The sequence below is a fragment of the Melospiza melodia genome, chromosome 11, assembly GCF_035770615.1.
Source record: "Melospiza melodia melodia isolate bMelMel2 chromosome 11, bMelMel2.pri, whole genome shotgun sequence".
In the NCBI taxonomy this organism is placed as follows: domain Eukaryota; kingdom Metazoa; phylum Chordata; class Aves; order Passeriformes; family Passerellidae; genus Melospiza; species Melospiza melodia.
The window spans coordinates 21,887,093-21,906,257 of record NC_086204.1 but is presented as its reverse complement, the minus strand read 5'-3'; the positions used below and the strand labels follow the sequence as shown (position 1 = coordinate 21,906,257).

The 19,165-nt window shown below is 46.1% G+C and overlaps 1 protein-coding gene across 9 annotated transcripts in view; it reads right to left on the bottom strand.

Annotated features, from left to right (window-relative positions):
- Positions 1–19,165, bottom strand: part of RNF220 (ring finger protein 220) — a 216,099-nt gene that overhangs the window by 40,182 nt on the left and 156,752 nt on the right. For 6 of the 9 annotated variants that reach the window (XM_063165965.1, XM_063165962.1, XM_063165967.1 and 3 more), the window contains 4 exons: positions 18,868–18,963; positions 14,726–14,768; positions 7,149–7,270; positions 6,018–6,150 (listed from right to left, as the gene is read on the bottom strand). In XM_063165965.1, the coding sequence (XP_063022035.1) occupies positions 6,018–6,150; positions 7,149–7,270; positions 14,726–14,768; positions 18,868–18,963 (394 nt within the window). Of the gene's footprint in view, positions 1–6,017; positions 6,151–7,148; positions 7,271–14,725; positions 14,769–14,915; positions 14,996–18,867; positions 18,964–19,165 lie in introns of those variants that run through there. The other 3 variants (XM_063165969.1, XM_063165970.1, XM_063165971.1) reach the window with 2 other exon arrangements.

The window sequence follows — 19,165 nt, the reverse complement described above, 5'->3', positions numbered from 1 at the left end:
TGAACATAGGAAGGCTAAAATTCAAGGGCTGAGAGGCCCAGAAAGATGCTCAGATGTACAGACAAATTCAACTTAGAGAGAGATGCTGACACTGGAAACATGGCAGAGAAATGCACGGAGTTGAGCTCTTGCTAAATGGGAGGAAGATTAAGAATTTCAGCATAGCTTCCTTGTACTCTTAACACAGACTGCTCTTGCACCCAAGTTAAAGCTTGCTTTAGCTTACCAGGATAAAAGGAATGCATTCTGGCTCATCTACACAGCAGCAGCAATGATGATTCTAGTTACTAGACCACTCATTCAAAATGCCTAAATATGCCAGTGACATCTCCCATTTCCCACACAGCCTCTTAAGACACACATTTACTGTTCAGCTCAAATGCTTTTGCTGCATTTGAATAGATCAGTTTATACCCTCTTACCAGTATAACCTTAAATGCAGCCTGAATCTCCTGACATGCAAAAAAAGGAAGTCTCCGTGCCTCTTGAAGCTTCCCTGCATGTCTCATTATATTTTATCTGAAAAAGAGGACACAGCTGGCTACTAGGTGAGACTCCAGAGCAAGACTTTAAAGGTTTGTCGCCACTGCTACTATCTTTTTAACACTAGAGAGGATGCTTCTCCATGCTTCAGTTTCCACATACTTGTCAAATACAGATTTTTGTTGCAGAGTTCCATTTTCATGAAATTGCACAGAGAAGCACAAGTGAATTTTCCCCCTCTATTTGGAGCTTCCTGCCAGGCAGTTACCAGATCCAAGAAGTCACTGTAATCACAAAAACCTGTTGTTGAGGTAGGAGAACTAAAAAGTATCTATTTAGATTCTGAGGCCAGGACCTCACATATTAAAGAATGATTCTAATGCTCCATGGATTTAGAAGAACAAGCTGGAGGAGAATACAGATACTGCCCCAATGCTCTTTCTGGGACAACTAACCCACACTGGACAAAGGCTGCCTCTACAACATTTGCTGCTCAAACTGAAGCATATCTTGATTCTGTGTCGACAGAAAGCTGGCAGTGCGAGGACTTCAGTCATTTGCTACAAACTTTTAAGCATTTTAATACAGTCCTACTTTCCAGGCAGCTGCCCTAATTGTACACGACATGAAATCTAATGCAAATGGACCCCCAAGGATAACTGTAGTTTGTTACAGCTTATAAAGGCTTTACCAAGTCCCTCTATGCACACATTTAGTTGTGCTGTTCTTTTCCCTTGGTAAGACATGAGCAAATAGAGCCAAGAGCTTGGGAGAAGGGCTGCATGGAGAAATAAAAAGAAATACCAGAAAAATAAAGACAAACTTCAGAGTTAAGTAATCCCTGTGTGTTCTTCCTTCTTCAAGAGTATCACAATCTATCAGACAGATCCTTGTCATGTTGATCTTTCTTAGAAAGTATCCTTCCCTGAAAATGCCCTGCTTGCCATTTTAACATTTTTAAAGTCTTTCCCTCTTTTGTGTTATTTTTGATGCAACTGATCTGCCGAAGCAAAAGAAACTGAGAAGAGCAGTGGTGACTCGCTTGCTACTGCACCTAGAGGAAGGCTTTTTGGTGGGGGAGCTGGAGGGGAGAAGAGGAGGACGAGGCGGGTGGAGAGAACTTAGCTACAATTCTTCAATTCTTTCATATCTAAAGAGGACAGCAATCTCTGTTCTATCAGACCGCACGGTTCGTGCTTTAAATGGTACTTGCTGCCAGCTTGCTTTCCCTGTCTCTCTCCCTTTGAAGCAGACTGGACAGCTTCCTCAAGCTGGCGTTATCACTCCCTCTAACCACTCTTGGCAGGCAATCTAATTCCCCCTGAAAAGGTCACCGCCATTTTAACTGCCTTTCAATCACATTAAGCACGCTGCCGCTCGTGCTCAGAGCACTGCGCCCGCAGCTCTCCTGACTGAGGTGCGATCGATAAACTGACATCCCGCCCAACACCCAGCTCCCCAGCCGCCCAGCCCTGCTCTGCTCCATCCCCTCTCCCGGGCAAGCTGCCTCCCAGAATGGACAGAAAGGGACCAAGTAACAAAATCCCCTCCTCAAATCTGAGGCAGCAGAAGGGAACCGCTAACCTGGCATTTACTAATCTTTGTCCCATCTGTTAAGAAACAGAAGGGTGCAAGCATCCCCCACTCCCCCGCCTTCCCTAGACCTACAGAGGCAGCAACTTCACAGGACAGTTTGCTTAGGCACCAGTCCAGACACCTTTGAAGCTGTGTTACAAAGAACAAGCCTCCCTCAAGCTTCCCTCAATGCAATCATTACCGTTATCTCTCCCCCCGAGCTGCTTTTTTTTTTGCAGTTACGAGTTATGTGTTCCACCCATCGATCCCTGTGTAAGACACTGTTTTAAGTCCTCTTGCCTTTTGACTGTGCTAAGCCGTTTAAGAGATGACAGCAGCTTCTATCAGTGTGAAGCTGATGTGATTCTTTTCAGATAAAGCACTTTTTTTCCACTTCCCCCCCTCCCTTCCCTTCTTTCAAGTAAGAAACATACACACAAAAAGAGACACTGAATCTTTCAAAGAAAAAAAAAACCTTTTGAACTTCCCTCAGGAATTCTTTAAAGGGATAACCTTACAGTGTAAACACTGAGGGTAACGTGCATCCATTCTGGACTGGAATAGAAGAATTGCTACAAATATGTTGAGCATTAAAAAAACCCCAACAAACCCCACATCAGAGATGAAGCCACTTGACGCTTTCACTTGCGAAGCCTTGTTGGCATCCTAAACACAGAAACTCATTAAAGGTGGCATGAAATAATCCCGTGCAACAAAGAGCTTCAGAGAGAGATGATTCAGAGACATGGGGAGAGACAGTTACTGAATGTTCAGGTATTTCCAGAGAAATTTTAGTCTTGTGACATTGTACTGAGGCAGGGGAATATCTGATTATTTTATCAGTACAGTTTTACATTTTGAAGTACACACTTGATTGATTTAAATAGAGTTTGGTATTTCATGCTGGTATTATTCTGCACCTACCTCCAAGGAGAACCACAAATTCTCCTACAAACCGCTGCTTCAAGCAGCACCTCTGCTGAAACAAAGTGGCTCCAAACCATATATAATTGCCAATAATCTTAATTTACACCTTACCTCTTTCCAGCTTTGCAAAGCAAATTGAATGACAGCAAATTTTAAGAAGCCAAGAGGACAGCTGGAAGTACTAAATATTTCCTGACTGAAATCCTTCAGCAAACCCAACAGCTTCAGAGACAACACACTGATCCCTGCACTTCTCAGGTCATATTCCTATGTGCTGCCACAGCCTGTTCTTTCTACCTGCTGCCTCAGGTATGCCAAGCTGTGGCAGCCAAGAAGGTGTGCTATGGCTCTGCCACACTAGACCTGACTGGGGGCTGGCAGCTGTAATAAACAGAGAAGACAAATAATTTCCAGCTTCTAAGACAGCTTCTCAGGTCAGAAGAGCAAGATTTTCCTGCAAGTGCTTTGGAAGCAGGAAAGTGTCATCCTAGGAACTTTACAAGTGAGAGTTTCAGCTTGTGATTGCTTCTACGTTTTAGACCACCTTCCAGAAAACCCAAACAGGGCTGCTCATTTCCCTGAGGCTTCTGTTTTTAGGAAGAAAAACCCTAAGGTCTCTCAACCTTACTCCAACTGATAATCTGTCAGCATTTCCTATATAATTGGCAAAGAATTTTCCTCATGTGGAGAGTGATATGAACCTTGTCTCCTAACCAAAAATGATAAAAAAGTCCGGATTTGTGTTGAGACACTGCTGTAATGCTGCCCAATGGACTTATGTGCAACACACAGTGGCCACAGTGTCCTGCTCCCCCTTCACCCAGCTGTGACATCTCCTCAAAGCAACACACCATTAAAACTGAAATTAATGAGACACATGGCCATCTATTTTCCCCTCCGGTTTTATGTATTTCCCCATGTCATCTCTTTAGACATTGGTGACATCCCTGTAGCCTGGTAAAGGCTGTCTGGCATTATAAAAGACATTTGATTTCCACATCACTGCTACTTCTCAGCAAAGGGAACAGAGCCAAATGCAAAGCCTCAGGTGACAGGGGTTAACGAGGGCCTTGCCAACTCCAGACAAAGCAGTTTTAAGCATTAGAAAGCATCTACAAAACGTTGTGCTGTGCTTCAGGGCTGTAAATTAAGAATTCTGTCTGGCAAGAGCCAACACTGGCAGCAAAAGAAGAAAGACAGTCACCTTAAGGTTACCTGAGAGTGCACATAGCAGTCCTGAGTGATGGAGACCCATGAATGCAGCAGTCAGAGACAACAATAGGAGAGCCACAAAAGAGAGCGTGAAAAAGTGTAACTTAATTAAAAATAAATGCAATCAGCCAGCTGTAGGAGATCACTCCAGCTTTGCTCTGGCTTTCCAAATTTTACAACTTCCTGCACAGAGTAGGTAGGTACCCTGTACATATTGTCTGACTATTCCAAAATACTAGGTAGAAAGTTGTTAGGAAAAACATTTACCCAGCCTAACTACAGCAATTACACAGATATTGTCCACCTGAAGCCTCATTTGAAAGAAAGTATCCATATGACCAAGGTAATGTGGAAGATTCAGATCACACTTCAGTGAATTAACTCAAAAGCAACTGGGAGCATTTACCAGATGAAGACAGCACCATGTCCACACCAAAGAAGTGGAAGAGCGTGCTCTCCTCAAATGCAGGTGTTTGGTGGGGATGAAGGAAGAAACCACTCAAGCACAAAAAAAGGGGAAGAGATGAACTTAACAGCTTTTTCTAACCAGGGCTAGCAGTGATGACAACAACAGAGGCACACAGACATGCCATGCCTCTCTGCTACAGAGTGTAGTGTCTATGCTACATGAACACAGTTTAAGATCCTGCATGGTCTCATCAGGCCTCTATGTGGAATCATGCACAGACACAACTCTCCAGGCAGTCACAAAAAAAGTTAGGCTGCTGACACAGCATGTAATAGCATGAGCTTCACTGGGGGTCCTTTAAAGCCTGAAGAAGCTGCTCCTTATCATCTGCTCTGCTACAACCCAGCTACAATTTAATTTCAGAGGAAAGCAAGAGCAGATCAGGAGTGCCTGGTTTTAGCAGAGCACACGGCTTGCTTTTAAGTCCAACTCCCTTATGCAGTAGCCTTTCCCCTTGAGATATTTTAAATTAAAATCCAAGCTGATATAGGAAGAGATCACATCCCATCCTCTTTATTGAACGAAGGGAGCCAGCATTCCTCCTCTCATTAAGCATGCGCTACGTGGATTGCTTGTGAGAAACTCTCATGAGTGCCTGAGGTTCATGCCAATGAACAGTTTAGTAAATCCTCCTCTTTGAGGCCAAAGGGCTGAATGTAAGAAAGGGGCCAGGTTTCTAGCTAAAATTACATTCACCAATAAAGCTCACAAGAGGTCAAATTTTGCCATAACTCACTCTCTCCTTGGTAACTGATTTCCCCATCACTAGGGAAGGAGCAAAAGAAGGAGGAAAAATAAAATGTGTTTGTCTGAGAGCCCTAAGGGCTTGCAGTGCTGGAGGTGCAGAGCAGGTTCCTGGATTCTCATTTATCAACCTTAAAAGGGATGGAGTGATAAATGCACAACTGGCCCTTTAATATTTTATGCAGGTGCTAAAGCGACTTAGCTGTCACCTCCAATACATCACCAGAGGCTGATACACCAGCTTTCGTCACTCCAGGCTGGGAATTTTTACAATTTCATTTCTATTTCCCTCTCTTCACATATTTCCATGTATTTCTTACTACGTGTGAGATATAAAATGTTATTTTTCCCCACATGATCTACCCATTCCCTCCTCAGCCACATTCCTTGAGAAAGAAATATCCCCAGGCTTCGTTAAAGATTTGCACAAATTTTGACTCCAATAGTTCAAGAGGGACAAAAAACTGAAATCACTTTACATTCTGGCAAAAAGGCTGATGATTCTGCCTTTGTGGAAGGGAAATCCCTGCGTCCCTCCCTTTAAAGACAGGTAATGATGAAATTCCACAGCAGAATGGTTTACAAGTGCCCCCGGAACACTGCACACCTCGGAATCCTCCCTCCAGGAGAGTAGTGGCCCGTATCCTCTTCTGCCCGCACCACTCGTACTCCTCAAAGCGGTTGCCGTTCTCGTTCTCGATGTCCACAGAGTCATCCTCAGTCATGCACGAACCTTCTCTCTGCAAGGGGTAGAGCAGGGGCAGAGTGTTGAGATGAACAAAATGGCTCTTTGGGGTTCATAACTCGTGGTGGGATGGGGAAGAAAAGCTGGGCTGCTCGCAGGACAGCTAAGTATAGAGCATACAGCAGCCTCTATTCCCATTCCTGTTCCTGCTAACCTAAACTAGAAGTAAATAGGTACTGGAAGAACTTGACAATCTAAGATTAAACAAGTTGCAAGTTTCATAATTTTTACTCAAGGAAATATAAGGTCTGGTCCCTACAACAATGCTGGTGTTCACTTCAACATGCATTCCCCTGCCTTGCAAGCAAAATTTCTCTGTCATGGAGGAACATTCCTTTGACCCCTAGCAGAAGTGTTCTCCTGTAACATAGTTTCAGGGCATACTGATCAAAATACACCTTTCTTTATACTATGCACCTCTCGAGGCAACAAGTCCTCTATTGAAGGTTTTTCCTGAGAAACATGAACAAAAAGCCCTGTGACAAAACTCTCTCCCTCCCCTGGGGCTTGTTTCTCCTTCCTTGCTGTCTTTGGGATGAACAGCAAGAGAGTGGTTCTGCTTAAATGCAACTTCTCTGGAGTAAGACGATCATGCAACCTTTAAAAATCCCAGTCTGCTACAAAAGAACCCAACAAACAATTGTAATGCTGTCAAAGGCACAGATCAGAACAAACTGTTCTTCCTGTGCTACACAGGATGCCTGAAGTCCTACAAAAGGTTCATAAATTTCAATAGCTCCACCTTTAAAATCTACAAATTAGACTTCCATAACAGAACAGTGCATGAAGTAAAAAGTTGCTAATGCAACAGAAAAGAAAAATCCAGAAAAGTCCATCTTCCCAGACAAAGAAGTGACTACAGATCTTAGGGAGACAGTTAGCATTGCCTGCAAGCTCAGCAATGTTAGTTTTTGCCCCACATTAGGACAACTACAGACAGAGCTGGGAGTAGGGAGAAGGGAATGGCAGCTGGTGATCCTGTTGCGCCTCTACCTTTGCAAGGCATTGTTCCACATGCCTACTCATCTCCTCCTCGGATCCTGACAGGGGCCGGCTGCAGAGGGGACATACCTGCCCTTCGTCTTGCTTCCTCCGTTTCATTTTTCCAATCCGAGCTGCATGGAGAAACCAGGGAAGAAAAGAAACAAAAAAGGAAGACGTCAAGTTTGCAGGTCCAGTTTTGGCTCAGCTCCAAATAATAAACCCTTGGCAAAAATGCTAAGATTTCACAGCAGAAAATCCCATTGTAACTCCCAATTCTGACTTCTATGAACAGAACAGAGACTGTTACTTGGCACTTTTCAGAGGATATCTGTAACCTTTGGCTGAGCACTCTGATTCCACAAAGGCAGCTATTCACAATTTAACAACCAGAAGAAAATCTGCTACACATCCCATGGTAAGTTATTAGAATGGTTAAAATCTTTGCCTTGGAAACATGAAATTGTTTTCAAAGTTGAGTGATAAAGCCACTGAACCCTGTTTTGAATTCTGCCTTTTAAGTCTGAGGTCCTTCCATTAACATGTCTATTCCCTCTACAAGAACTTGCTTAGAATGTGGAAGGATGATGTAGCAGCTGATAGCCTTGGACAAGGTATTTAACAGTCACTTCCAGAACCACAAAACTTCCTGTACGCCCTGAAAAACTCCTTCTCAGACCACCACAAACAAGTCAGAGCACCATCTTGGTAGCAGGCAAATTTTATGGAAAGGAAAGAGATTTGCTACGAAAAACACAGGATCTATGCTAGATAGCTTCTGTCTCTCTACTGTTTTTATTTCATGAAAACTACGAGCTACACTGCCTTCTTGAGAGCATGCTCTGGGAAACAAACATGTTAGGAATCACGATGATTAGAAAAAGCAGCCAAGGTAGCCTGTTGCTTAATCCAATAGCTGGTTAATTTGAGCCATCGTTTAATGTGATCAAAACATCTGGAACCAAATCATTTGCATTAAAAAGAACTTCTGTCTTTTATTATGATAGCTTTAGGCAGGTATTACTGAATAACTCAATCACTGGCTGCAGGAAAGTCACTGTTTAATTAATAAGGAAGGTCAAAATTCTGAATGAGAGACAAGAAAAAGCCCAAGGAAAGCCCGTGTGATAATGAGAGATGACACCACCAAAAAGCTGCATTAGCCAGAAATCGTTACTGACATTGTGAGCACTGCAGCATGCTCTGAGAGCCTTCATGCCTGAACACTGAGGGATCAACAGCTCCCTGCAGCCAGCGATCACAGAAAGCTTCTGCAATGCCAGGATGGGAAGGACCAGTGCACAAGAAAGTTTCTGTTCATTGTTTTCTCAAGAGCATTAGTTTAGAGCACACACATCAAGTGAATTATAAAGTTTCAGCTGAACACATCAGCACAGACCACAAAGGCCTCCTTCAAGACTTTCTTGTTGGCTTCCCTGGACTCAGGACTCTCTGGGTTAGGATATACTTTCCCACAATTCCGGAGCCCTCATCATCACCTATACTCTCTCATGCTCCAGCACTAAGAAAGCTTCAAATTAGCCAGTGGGCATCGTTTTTCCTCATTGAAATGCATATGTGTGAAAACTCCCTGAAAAATACATCTCCTCTCCTCACATGCTGGAAAGGATTCTGCAAATGTGATATTCCTAGAGTAAGAGACAGCAACTTGAGACCAAAACAAAAATGTTTTTGATATCTGGCACTTTGAACAACACAGACTCTCAATAAACACAGCTTTCATTGTTTCTCTAAATTTTATTTGCTGAAGCTCCACAACCCTCTCTTGTGCTGGGTACACCACACTGACAGTTCCACAAACCTCTCATTTAGGCAGAGTTAAGCCACATTCTTTCTGGCTTGGACTTTAGTGCCCAAGAGATTTCTGAAGTTCTGGTTTAGTGCATACCTGTATCCTTCAGCATGGCTCTTTCATTTAAGTTTAGGATGCTCTTTCCTTGCCTCACTAGCTCTGTAGAGCCAGAAAAAAATATGGAAGGAGGCTGGAATCAGACATGATTTGAGCATTCCTCAGCAAACACCCATCTGGAGAGAAACACAGAAACAAAGCCTCCTCTATCCTGATCACAGACACAAATTTCTCTCACCTCATCATGTTTTTAACAGGGAAATGCAGGGAAGGAGCAGTTTAATTATTCTGGTAGGACTCCCCATGGCCAAACAATTCAGTTAGAGCAGTCTGCCTGGTAAATTTATTAGTATTTTTAGGGTTTTTTTACTGCCATCCTCAATCCATGCACTGCAGCAGTGACAAAAGGAAGACAACTTATTTTGGATCTTCCACAGATAAATTCTTGGGATAATTCTACCACAACAAGCACCTGATCTACTGCTGAAATTTTAGTGCAGAGTTGGGAAAGAACCTCACTCTGCCCCAGCTCCACCCCAGACCCAGCAGCCAGCCCCTATCTTGGCTCATTTAGCTCCGCAGAGCAGCATCCCTTCGAGTTGCAATGCCACAAGTGAAAAAGCCACCGGAGGAAAGAGGTGTTGAAAACAAATCCCCCTGCCATTTTCATTCTCTGGTCATTAGCAGTGGCAGCAGCGCCGTGCCCACGGAGGCCGAGGGTGCCCCTGGTGACAGGAGGGACGGGGAGGGAGCAGCCTGGCAAGCAGATCCGAGCGGCGCTGTCCCCGGCCGGCACACGCAGCCCGGCCCGGCCCGGCCATCACTTCCAATCGGCGCGGCGGGGACGGAGCGGCCCCAAAGGCAGGGGCTGATTGTGCCGCCGTCCCGAAGGGGAGCAGCTCAAAAGAACACGCAAGTGAGACCGCAGGATTGCTAATTAGTGTTGATAGATGCGATCATTTCTAATTAGCTCACTAATCCCTCTCTCCCTCGCTCCTGTCGCAGGAGCATGGAGAGAGGGGGAAAAAAAAGAAAAAGTCATTCCCTTCCTCCCATAATTCAGGAAGATAAAAATGCAGCCAGTTGAGAACTGGATGTACAAAGAGGACAGAACTCAGGGAAGGAGGTTTTTGCACAAGACTGACCCATTCTTACCTCTGACCGCACAAAGATTCTATAGTTATTATTCCAACCTTCTGCCAGGAGGTGAGAAGTTCACTAGTTTTTATTAGCATTAATAATTATTATTATTAGGCTATCAGAGGGCTTCCAGAACCTCTGAGGCCTCACTTTTAAAGATGTACATTACCCTATACATGGCTCCTGCTGCAAGTGCATGTTCTCCCTCAGATTACACGAAACCATCAGGCACAGGGGGAGTTTAAGTCACCACAGCAGATGAATGAGAAAGTGGCACACAGAGGTGAGCAAGAACTGGGATCCTCTGCAAGGGCAGGGGGGTCTCAGCTATGGTCTCTGACTTAACCTAGGAGCTGTGCTGGCTATGGAATTGCTCTTCCCTTCACTGATATGTAATTCTCTAATATGGGGCTGTGCAAGGTGAGAGGCTGCTTGCTCTAGAGAAGGAGCCCCACTGCACTCGACAGAGCCTCTGCTGCTGAGGGAACACTGGTCCCTCCTTCCCACAGGCACAGAGACAAGGAGCCAAGCCACCACTGCTGCCTTACTGGCAGAAGAGACTGAGGATGTTTTCTAACAATGGGCTCTCCTCATCAAGGCTGAACATTATTAATGCCTAAAGATCATGTTACTCTCTAGTCCAGCCAAACTTCCTGCAAGAAAAGCTAATGGATTCTACTTTTCACTGGTGCTTCCCTCCCCAAGCAAAAATTCACCTTCAGGACACAGCACTAATTACCTCAGAAGTGCTCTTACACAGCATCTAGCAGTGGACATTGCACCAACCTCTCCTGCAGCATCAAAGGCCATGATTAAGTTACTAGCAATATCTCTTATGGTTCCCTCCACCAGTTTGAGTGGTCCCCTGAGTCCTATGCAGACATCATTAGCAGCTCCTGCAATGGCAGGCCAGTCAAATTAAGTGGAAGCATTTTTGTCTCCTTTCCAGTGAAAATCATCCAGCTTCATTCCTCCCCCACCCATCAGCTACAAAAGCACAGGACATGGTGCTGGTGGTTCAATAAACTGCACGGTCTGTTTGGGGAGACAGGCTGGGGGTAACCACCAAAACTGGATTCACCTTGTCAGGGAGGTGCAAATGGAGCTTTGTAAGGACCTACTTCACAACTCACCTGAGAACTTTGGAAACAACCCTAAACTTATGCCAAAGATATTCAAGCACAAGAGCTAGCACCTGTTCTCTGCAAATCTGCAGGAGTCCTGAGGAGTGGCTGTACCTACTTTTGTTAGATCTATCACAGAAAGCTTTTGTGAATGATCAAACTCGTCCACAGTATCTGATGCAAGGTAGTGGCAGCGAACAAAAAGCCATCTCAAGAAGAAGCAAAAGCAAGAAAACAGATGGTCAAGAAGGAATCAGTTTCAGACCTTAAGTACAATTTGCTGCTCATCTGCCTGAAAAAGAACATTAAGGGCCAGATTCACAAAAGGATTTCAGTGCAGCTTTCAGATTTGCATGGTCAAAGTTCCACACAGATGATTTTCAGCAACCTTCAATGTGACACTATTCTCAGAGGTTGGCACCTACTTAACCTGCTGAACCCATGTTCTGATACACTAAGCCAAACTTTGTGCCTCCAATTTTGAATGACTACCTAACCTGCTCTGCACTGCTAAACTCCACAAGCATCAATTTACAGGGTGGCTTAAAGTTTCCAGTTTGGCAACACTGGAAATAAGGCAAATGAAAGAAAAGCTTCCTTTGTCACACAGGTTCATCAGGAACCAGCACCTCATATGCCTGGGTTCACAAGGACACAACCTCTGGAAAGTGAGTTTAGCAGGGGTGAGAGGTGCAGGATTAACTCACTGAGGCTGACAGGGAAGTTGTGATACAAACACTCAACCAAGAGCCTAACACACAGAACATTAATTTCCTGCTCCTGAGCTTGAAAATGCATTTGCCTTACTTACAGCTCAATTTAAGTCACAGGCTTGACTTAAAGAATTAAAATTCTGGCCAGTCAGGTACATGTGAACCATGTTACTATCAGGATCTAATCATGTTGTGGCCAGGCCAACAGAAGCTCACAGAAGACATTTCCCTCTCTACCTTCTCTTCCCTTAGCTCTTTTTGCACATTCCCAAATGAACACAATAGGATGGAAAACATCAAGGTCCAAACAAGACTGAGTCACAAACAGCCTGGGCAGCCAAGATTAGAGTCAAGGACAATGTAAAAGAAGAGCAAACACTGCGAGTCCTTTTTATGGGAGGAGTTTCCAGAAGTGCTTCTGGAACTCAGCTCATAAATGCATGACAGAAACACCAAGATAAACTGGTTACAACAATATTGAAAAGTACACATAAAACATCATAAAACAAATGAAATAGATTTTTATTTGACAGACTGCATTTGCTATATCTTAAGTTTCTGCAGTGTGTCAATGAGAATATGAAACAAAGAGTCAGTTGTCCTTGAACAAGTCCTACACAACTTCTGTTCATGTAAAATAATCAGGATTAGGAAACTAAAGTTGCATGATTGATTAGAAGCTCATTAAAACATGAGATATAGATAAATAAGAGTTTTTTTTTCTCTAAAGCACTCCAGTGTTCTCCATCTAAAGCCAGTTACTGCTCAAATTACTCAACAATTAGATGGCATAGCTTACAAATACTGCAATTATTTCAGTACAAACAAATGTGGAGGAAGAAACTAGAAAGCAGCCAGTGTTCAGAAGTACAAATATAAAGACACATGCAGAGAAAGGAGCAGAAGAACCCACCCAACCATGTGGCTGGGTGCAGCCTGGACCAGACATCACTACAGGTATGTTCTGGGAACAGCAGAGATCAGTCACAAAAACCTAAGGTCAGAAGGAACCAGTCCTGATCTAATCTGACCTTCTTTGGGACCCAAAGCACTTCACCTGAATTTCTGCATCCAGCTCCCTGACATCTGGACCCTCTTCATCTTAGGATGAAGAAGAGAACAGACAGGAAACCCCAGCACTATTAGGGCAGCACATATCTTCTTTCATTTAGGACATGGCTGTACCACGAAAGGTACATAAAGAAGAGTAAAACGTCCAACAGAAACAATGCAAATGCTGTACAAAACTACCTGCCTCCCTTCAGATGAGCACAGGTTCACAAAAACATCCAGAAGAGCTCCCAAAAGGAGATCACAGTCTACCCAGACTGTGGTGCAGCCCTGCTTTGGGACACAGACAAAAGCACAAAGCAATACTGAGCCAGTTCAGCTGAGCACGCTCTCACCGAGAACTTTGTCTCACTCTGAAGGACTCCACAACACCAAGAATTTGGCTCAGACTTAAAAAAAAAAAAAATCTTTAAAATAAGGTGACTGCACCTTAATTGCTGGCCTGAAAAAAGGTGGAAGGAGAGAGCTTAGCCCTAGCTATCCAACCATGATAAAGGAACAGTTTGACATCCTTGACCCCAGATACCTCGGTCACACAAAACAAGTCCCCAGAGAGCAGCACCTCGTGTACCTGGGCCATCTGAACTCTGTGTCTCCCTGCCAGCACTTCCTGCACTCATCCTGGAGTGCAGAGTGAGCACCTGCCAGCAGTTACTGTCACTGGTGCAAGGTAACTCCTTTCTTTGTTCTATGGCTTAACACTTTCTGGAGTTTGCTGTTTTTTGGCCCTCTGGGTTGATATTTAAAAATTGTAAGGCTAGCTCTGAATTTACCTATGTCTAACTTATCAAAGTTCTGGATCAGTAGCTTCTATTTGCTTAAGACTACATAAACATGGAGGGCTTCAAATTCAAGCAAAATGTTTTCTATCAACACACTCTAAACTTGTTTGCTATTTTGTTCAAGCAGATCTTCTTCTAAATAAACTCCAAATGCTCATCAGAGGTGTTATAGTGAACTATCACATCAGGAAGCTCGAGATTAATGAGCCTCCTATTAACCTGAATAAGCAAATTCTGACTAAATATTACATACTAAAGTAACTACAAGCAGCACAAAACCAGACGACAGAACATTGTTTCTGTGTACACAGTAAGTTCTGACTTCTGAACTTTGAGAAAAGTTTCAACTTCTTCAGCTCTAATAAAAAAAGTTTCCTTTTAGCTTTTCTTTCCAATTTCAAATCAGAGAGATGGGCTTCCTTTCTCTGAAACGATGTCTGATTTGGTTTTTTAATATCAGGCCACTGTCGACTAGAAACAGTTGTTTACTTGTTACGAGCATCCATAGATACGAGAATAAAAGTACCACACCAGCATCTGTGGGTGTGAGAGGAAAAAAAAACCCAAACAAAACAAACCATGACGTCAGATGACGCTCAGGCTTCCTAAAAGTTTACTGCAAGATTCAGCCATGTGAGCTGTGAAAGCTCAGCAGCCGGGCCCCGCACAGCAAACACGGCTTTGGGGCCTGTTTTACACCGGCGGGGGGATCCCGGCGGGGACAGCCGGGGCTGAGCGTGGAGGGCTTCACCCGGATGCCCCCGCGCCCTCCCGGCGGGGCTGGAGGCGGCTCCGGGCCTGCGGTGCGGGGGACACGGGGGTGCCACACAACTCGGCCCAACTCTGGAAACTTCTCCGGAGGGGCAGGCGCCATGGGGGCCGCACTCACCGTTCAGCCGGGTCTGCCGGTTCGCTCGCACCCGCAGGAAGGTCTGCAGAGGGGAGACAAGAGCGTCAGGACGCGGATGCAAACAACTCGCCCCTCGCCCGTACACAAGGCCCGGCCCGGTCCCCCCACTCCCCGCGCATCCCCGGGACAACGCTCGGTCCGCGGGCCTCCCCCCCACCGCAGCACCCACCTCTTCCCGGCCCCCGCCGCCAGGCCCCCTCTTGCCGCTCTGCATAGCCGCGGGCGCCGCGGGCGGGCGGCGGGCGGCGGGCCCGGGATGCGGGGGGATGCGGGTGGATGCGGCGCGGCCCGGCGGGCGCCGCCGATCAGCCCCCGGCGGCCGCCGCCATGTTGGCCCCGGTCATGTGACCCGCGGCGCGCGGGTGAGAGTTCAGCAGGCAGTTCCCATGACAACCGACAGGGGGCGGCAGCGCCCGGCGAGCCCGGCCAATCAGAGCCCCGGGGCGGATGGAACGCGGAGGATCTGGCCAATCAAAATTCAGGGGTTACGCGGGGGGGGACCCTGTGTACCTGACCAATCAGAAATAGGAGATTACTGGGATCCTGGCGCCCCTGGCCAATCAGAAATCAGGGGTTACTGAGACCCTGGAGTTCCTGGTCAATCAGGAATCAGGACCCTCTGGAATCCAAGGGGCCATGATTAATCATACCCCAAAGGCAGGTTGCTGCTCCGGGGCAGCTGACCAATCAGAGCCTGGGAGCAAGTGGTAAACGGCTTTCCTGATTTCCTTGTCCAATAGTGATTGAGCACCCTTCAGGCTCAACGTCACTGGCCAATCAGAGCCTTAGCCCTAAATATAACCCAAAGGCACTGACCAATCAGACACCACCATGTCACTCTCCAACTTCCTCTGCCCAATCAGAGCTTGGGGGGCCCAATCGCTCTTGGCCAATCAGAATCCAGGCGCAATAAGACCCAAAGGCAGGTAGCCAATGGGCTCTACTGTGGTTCTTGCCCTGGCCTGGCCCTGCCGTGGAGCCCCCAGGGCCTGCCCTGGCTGGGGAAGTCAAGCCTCGGGAAGAGGAGCCCTGGGAAGTGGAGACCCGGGAAGTGAAGCACATCCTTCCTGCCTGCTGACACCCTCTGCCTCTGCCGGGGCCAGGCTGAGCATGCACCTCAGCTCCAGGGCTCTGACACCTGCCTGCCCTGCCAGAAATGGCCCCTGCCACAATGACACCTTGCCTACAGGCAAAGCCTGCGCTTTCCAGACACTTGTCCCTCTTTTCCTTTCCATGGTTCAGCAAACCTGGCTGGTCAGAAGTGTCTCATGGGTTTCCCTGCCATATCTGCAATTGTGGAGGAGGATGGCCCCAGCAGACTGGCCTGAGGTTGGGACAGAGCTGGGGGCTACAAATTGGGCAGCAGAGGCTCCTTTACACACAAATCCCATCTGCTCCCCTCTCTTTAGACTCCTCAGACTTTGTTTCCTGGAATCAAACCTACGTTTGGGTCTCCTCTCTGGCTCCTGTGACAGTCTGTCAGTTCTTTTTCAGAGGGAAAACAAAAACCACCCTGGTAAATGTTTTGCTGCCCCCAGATGATGATGGCAGCTGGACAGTTCAGTGCTGGCTGGTGAGCTTTGCAGTCTGTCCTACATCCCAGCTCTGCCTGCCTGCTGAACATGCAGCTGGATTCATACATGGCTTACTTATAAAATCACAGCTGCTGATTGTAGGCTTTACCCTTTTAATGAATTGAGCTGTCTTTTGGGAGCATGCTTACCTGAGCTCAGGGGGAGGGACATGAGCCTTCCCTGGACAAGCATTTTAGGCTTTTGCTTACACTACACTTGCTATTCAGTCACAAATATTCTGTGGGCTCTCTTCTAGCCTGAAATGCCATCTTTGCAGTACGATGTTTCACTTGCAATTTGCTGTTGATTTCTCCACTGGGTATTCACAGTTTTATCTAAATGTAACTAAAATGGCTTTGTTTTTACTCAAAGCTCCATCTGACAGAACATACTGTAAGAGGAGTAGCCCCTACTGACCAAATCCATTGGCTGCCACTACCTCTGTATGATCAGTCTCCATGTACCAAACTCCAGCAAGCAGGCTTGGCTCAGGGGAGGCAGGAGATGCCTCCTCCCCACATCCAGGAGCCCCCCACTGCCTTCACTGCAGCCCCCTCTCAGCATGGGGAGCAATTCAAGCAGCCCTAGTGCTGTGCATGCCCCTATTTCCATAGCACTCCTATTCATTAATCTCCTTCCCTAAGTTTCCCCATTGGTACATAAGCACAAAGACTGAGAAAACAGAGCCACAGGAATTCTGAAAACCCAAACGCCAATAACTCACGTTCTAGCATGTTACTAATACAGTGTATAATCATGATTAGATCACAACACAAGGGACAGCCATAATTCCAGCACACCTCTGCATATGGAAAGCTAAATTTTGCAGCCCTTAAAATCACCACCGTGAGAGTCTTCTGCTCTGCTTCCTGGGTTTTTTCCCTTGGCAAGCCAGGCAGACTGAATTCTCGTTCATATTGTGGCTTTATTAAGAATACACAGAGGCTTTACACAGCCTTGGCACCCACTCTGAGGTCCCTTTACACTGCCAGTGCAGCGTAACTCAGCCAGCACAAGCATAAATGAAAATCAGGCCCTAGAGGTGTTTTCTCCCTGCAGTGCAGATGTACAACTCCCATTACACATTTGCATTAAGGGCTGCAACCCTCCATAAAATATGCTCACAAACTTAAAGCACATTAGAGAGTAGCTGGACTCAGCACATGGAGGGGCTTCTGCTGAGAATATTTGTCTTTGAGTATGACATAATAAAAATGTGCAGGAACAGAGGGCTGCAAGGGGCCACCAATCTCACAGAGACTGATGTCTGGCAGAGTGGGAAGGGAGGGGGGTTCTCCAACAAAGGGGCCATAGCAAAAATCTCTTCCATGCTCTTTTGAAATGAACATAATTTAATTATTAGCCTTAATAAACAGGCAGGAAAGAGAGCAGGATTACCTGAAACAGGCATTTCTGTATCTTCTGCAAGGTTTTGCTTCTTTTGCTTTGCTCCAGCTTTTATTGTTCATGGGAAAGTAAAGTGGCTGTGACGTGACACCAAGTTATACCTCAAAGTCACATGGGAATATGATCCACAACTGATAGTATAACCAATAAATAGGACAGAGGATGGAATAATGGGCAACAAATGTACAAATCTGTTACTAACAGGACCCAAGTTCAGAAATGTGTTATAACTGTGTCTGCTCAGTAAGAGCCTCAGGACTGGTCATCAGCCTCTCTCTGCAGGCTCAAACACAGACTTGGCATGTGCAAAGTGGCTGGTGCAGAAAGATATGAGTGCCTACCTGACCCTAGGCACAGGGTATGGCTGCAGACCACCACAGAATAGAGGGTGATAGGTGTTTGCCTGGTACAGCCTCAGCCCACCCAGCCTGTCTGCACAGCAGGAGGACACAAGCTTGGGTCTGTGCTGATGACCAACATTGATTTATCTGCTGTCTTTCAGAGCCTACTTGAAGCCAGTGGCTGAGTACAGACTTGCAGCCAAAGACTTGGATGTGTGTTGAGCTGGAGTCAAGTGTGCCAGCCTGCCCCAAAAATACAGCCGGACTTACAACCAGCCAAGCTGTACTTGTGCTCTCCCCTTTTCATTTCTTGCTCCATCTCCCTCAGATTTACTCATTGCATCACCAAAGTCAAGACCTGCTGCTCCTCTGGGAAGAGAGTGTTTTATAAAACAGGCTGGCATGGCTATGGATTGTCCACTCATTTCTGTCTTTGATGGGAGTCATGAGTAAAAAAGGTCACTTCTCTGAACACTTCTCAATGGGCACAGGGTGGGTAATGACAAATATAGCCATGGAAATGAGACCAAAATGGTGAATATAATGCAACGGAAACCTCAACAAAGATTTTAAAACATTTTTAAATACCACAGTGGTTCTAGTCAGATTTGCAGACAAAAGCCCACCTCTGCAGTCCTGTGAGGGGCCAAATGTTCACATCCCCATGATGTGGGCAGGAGAACCAGGGCAGTGACTGCATAGCCAAGAGCAAGGCTGTCACACAGAGAGAGCTGTGGGCACTGGGTTGTGCTGGCTCCCTGCCTAAGGCTGAGACCAGCAACAGCATCTACCTGCTTACCTGGTATCTGTCTGAGTGATGGATGTCATCTGAGGAGTGGGGCGATGCTGTCGGAGAATCTCCTTCCCGCTTGATTGAGGCCGACAACAAAATTGACTGCAAGAGAAAGGAGAAATTCATGTTGTGAGCACTGCCAAGCTCTCTGCCTGTCTCTGAGCTGTCTACAAAGCCATGGACAGTGTCTCCTGAGCTGTGGAACTGTGCTGGGATGGAATACTGAGCTGTGTGTCTGGCTCTGCTCTTTGCAAGGGACTCTGCCCCATGAGGGGATCAGGCTGCTGCGTCTAGGAAAGTACAA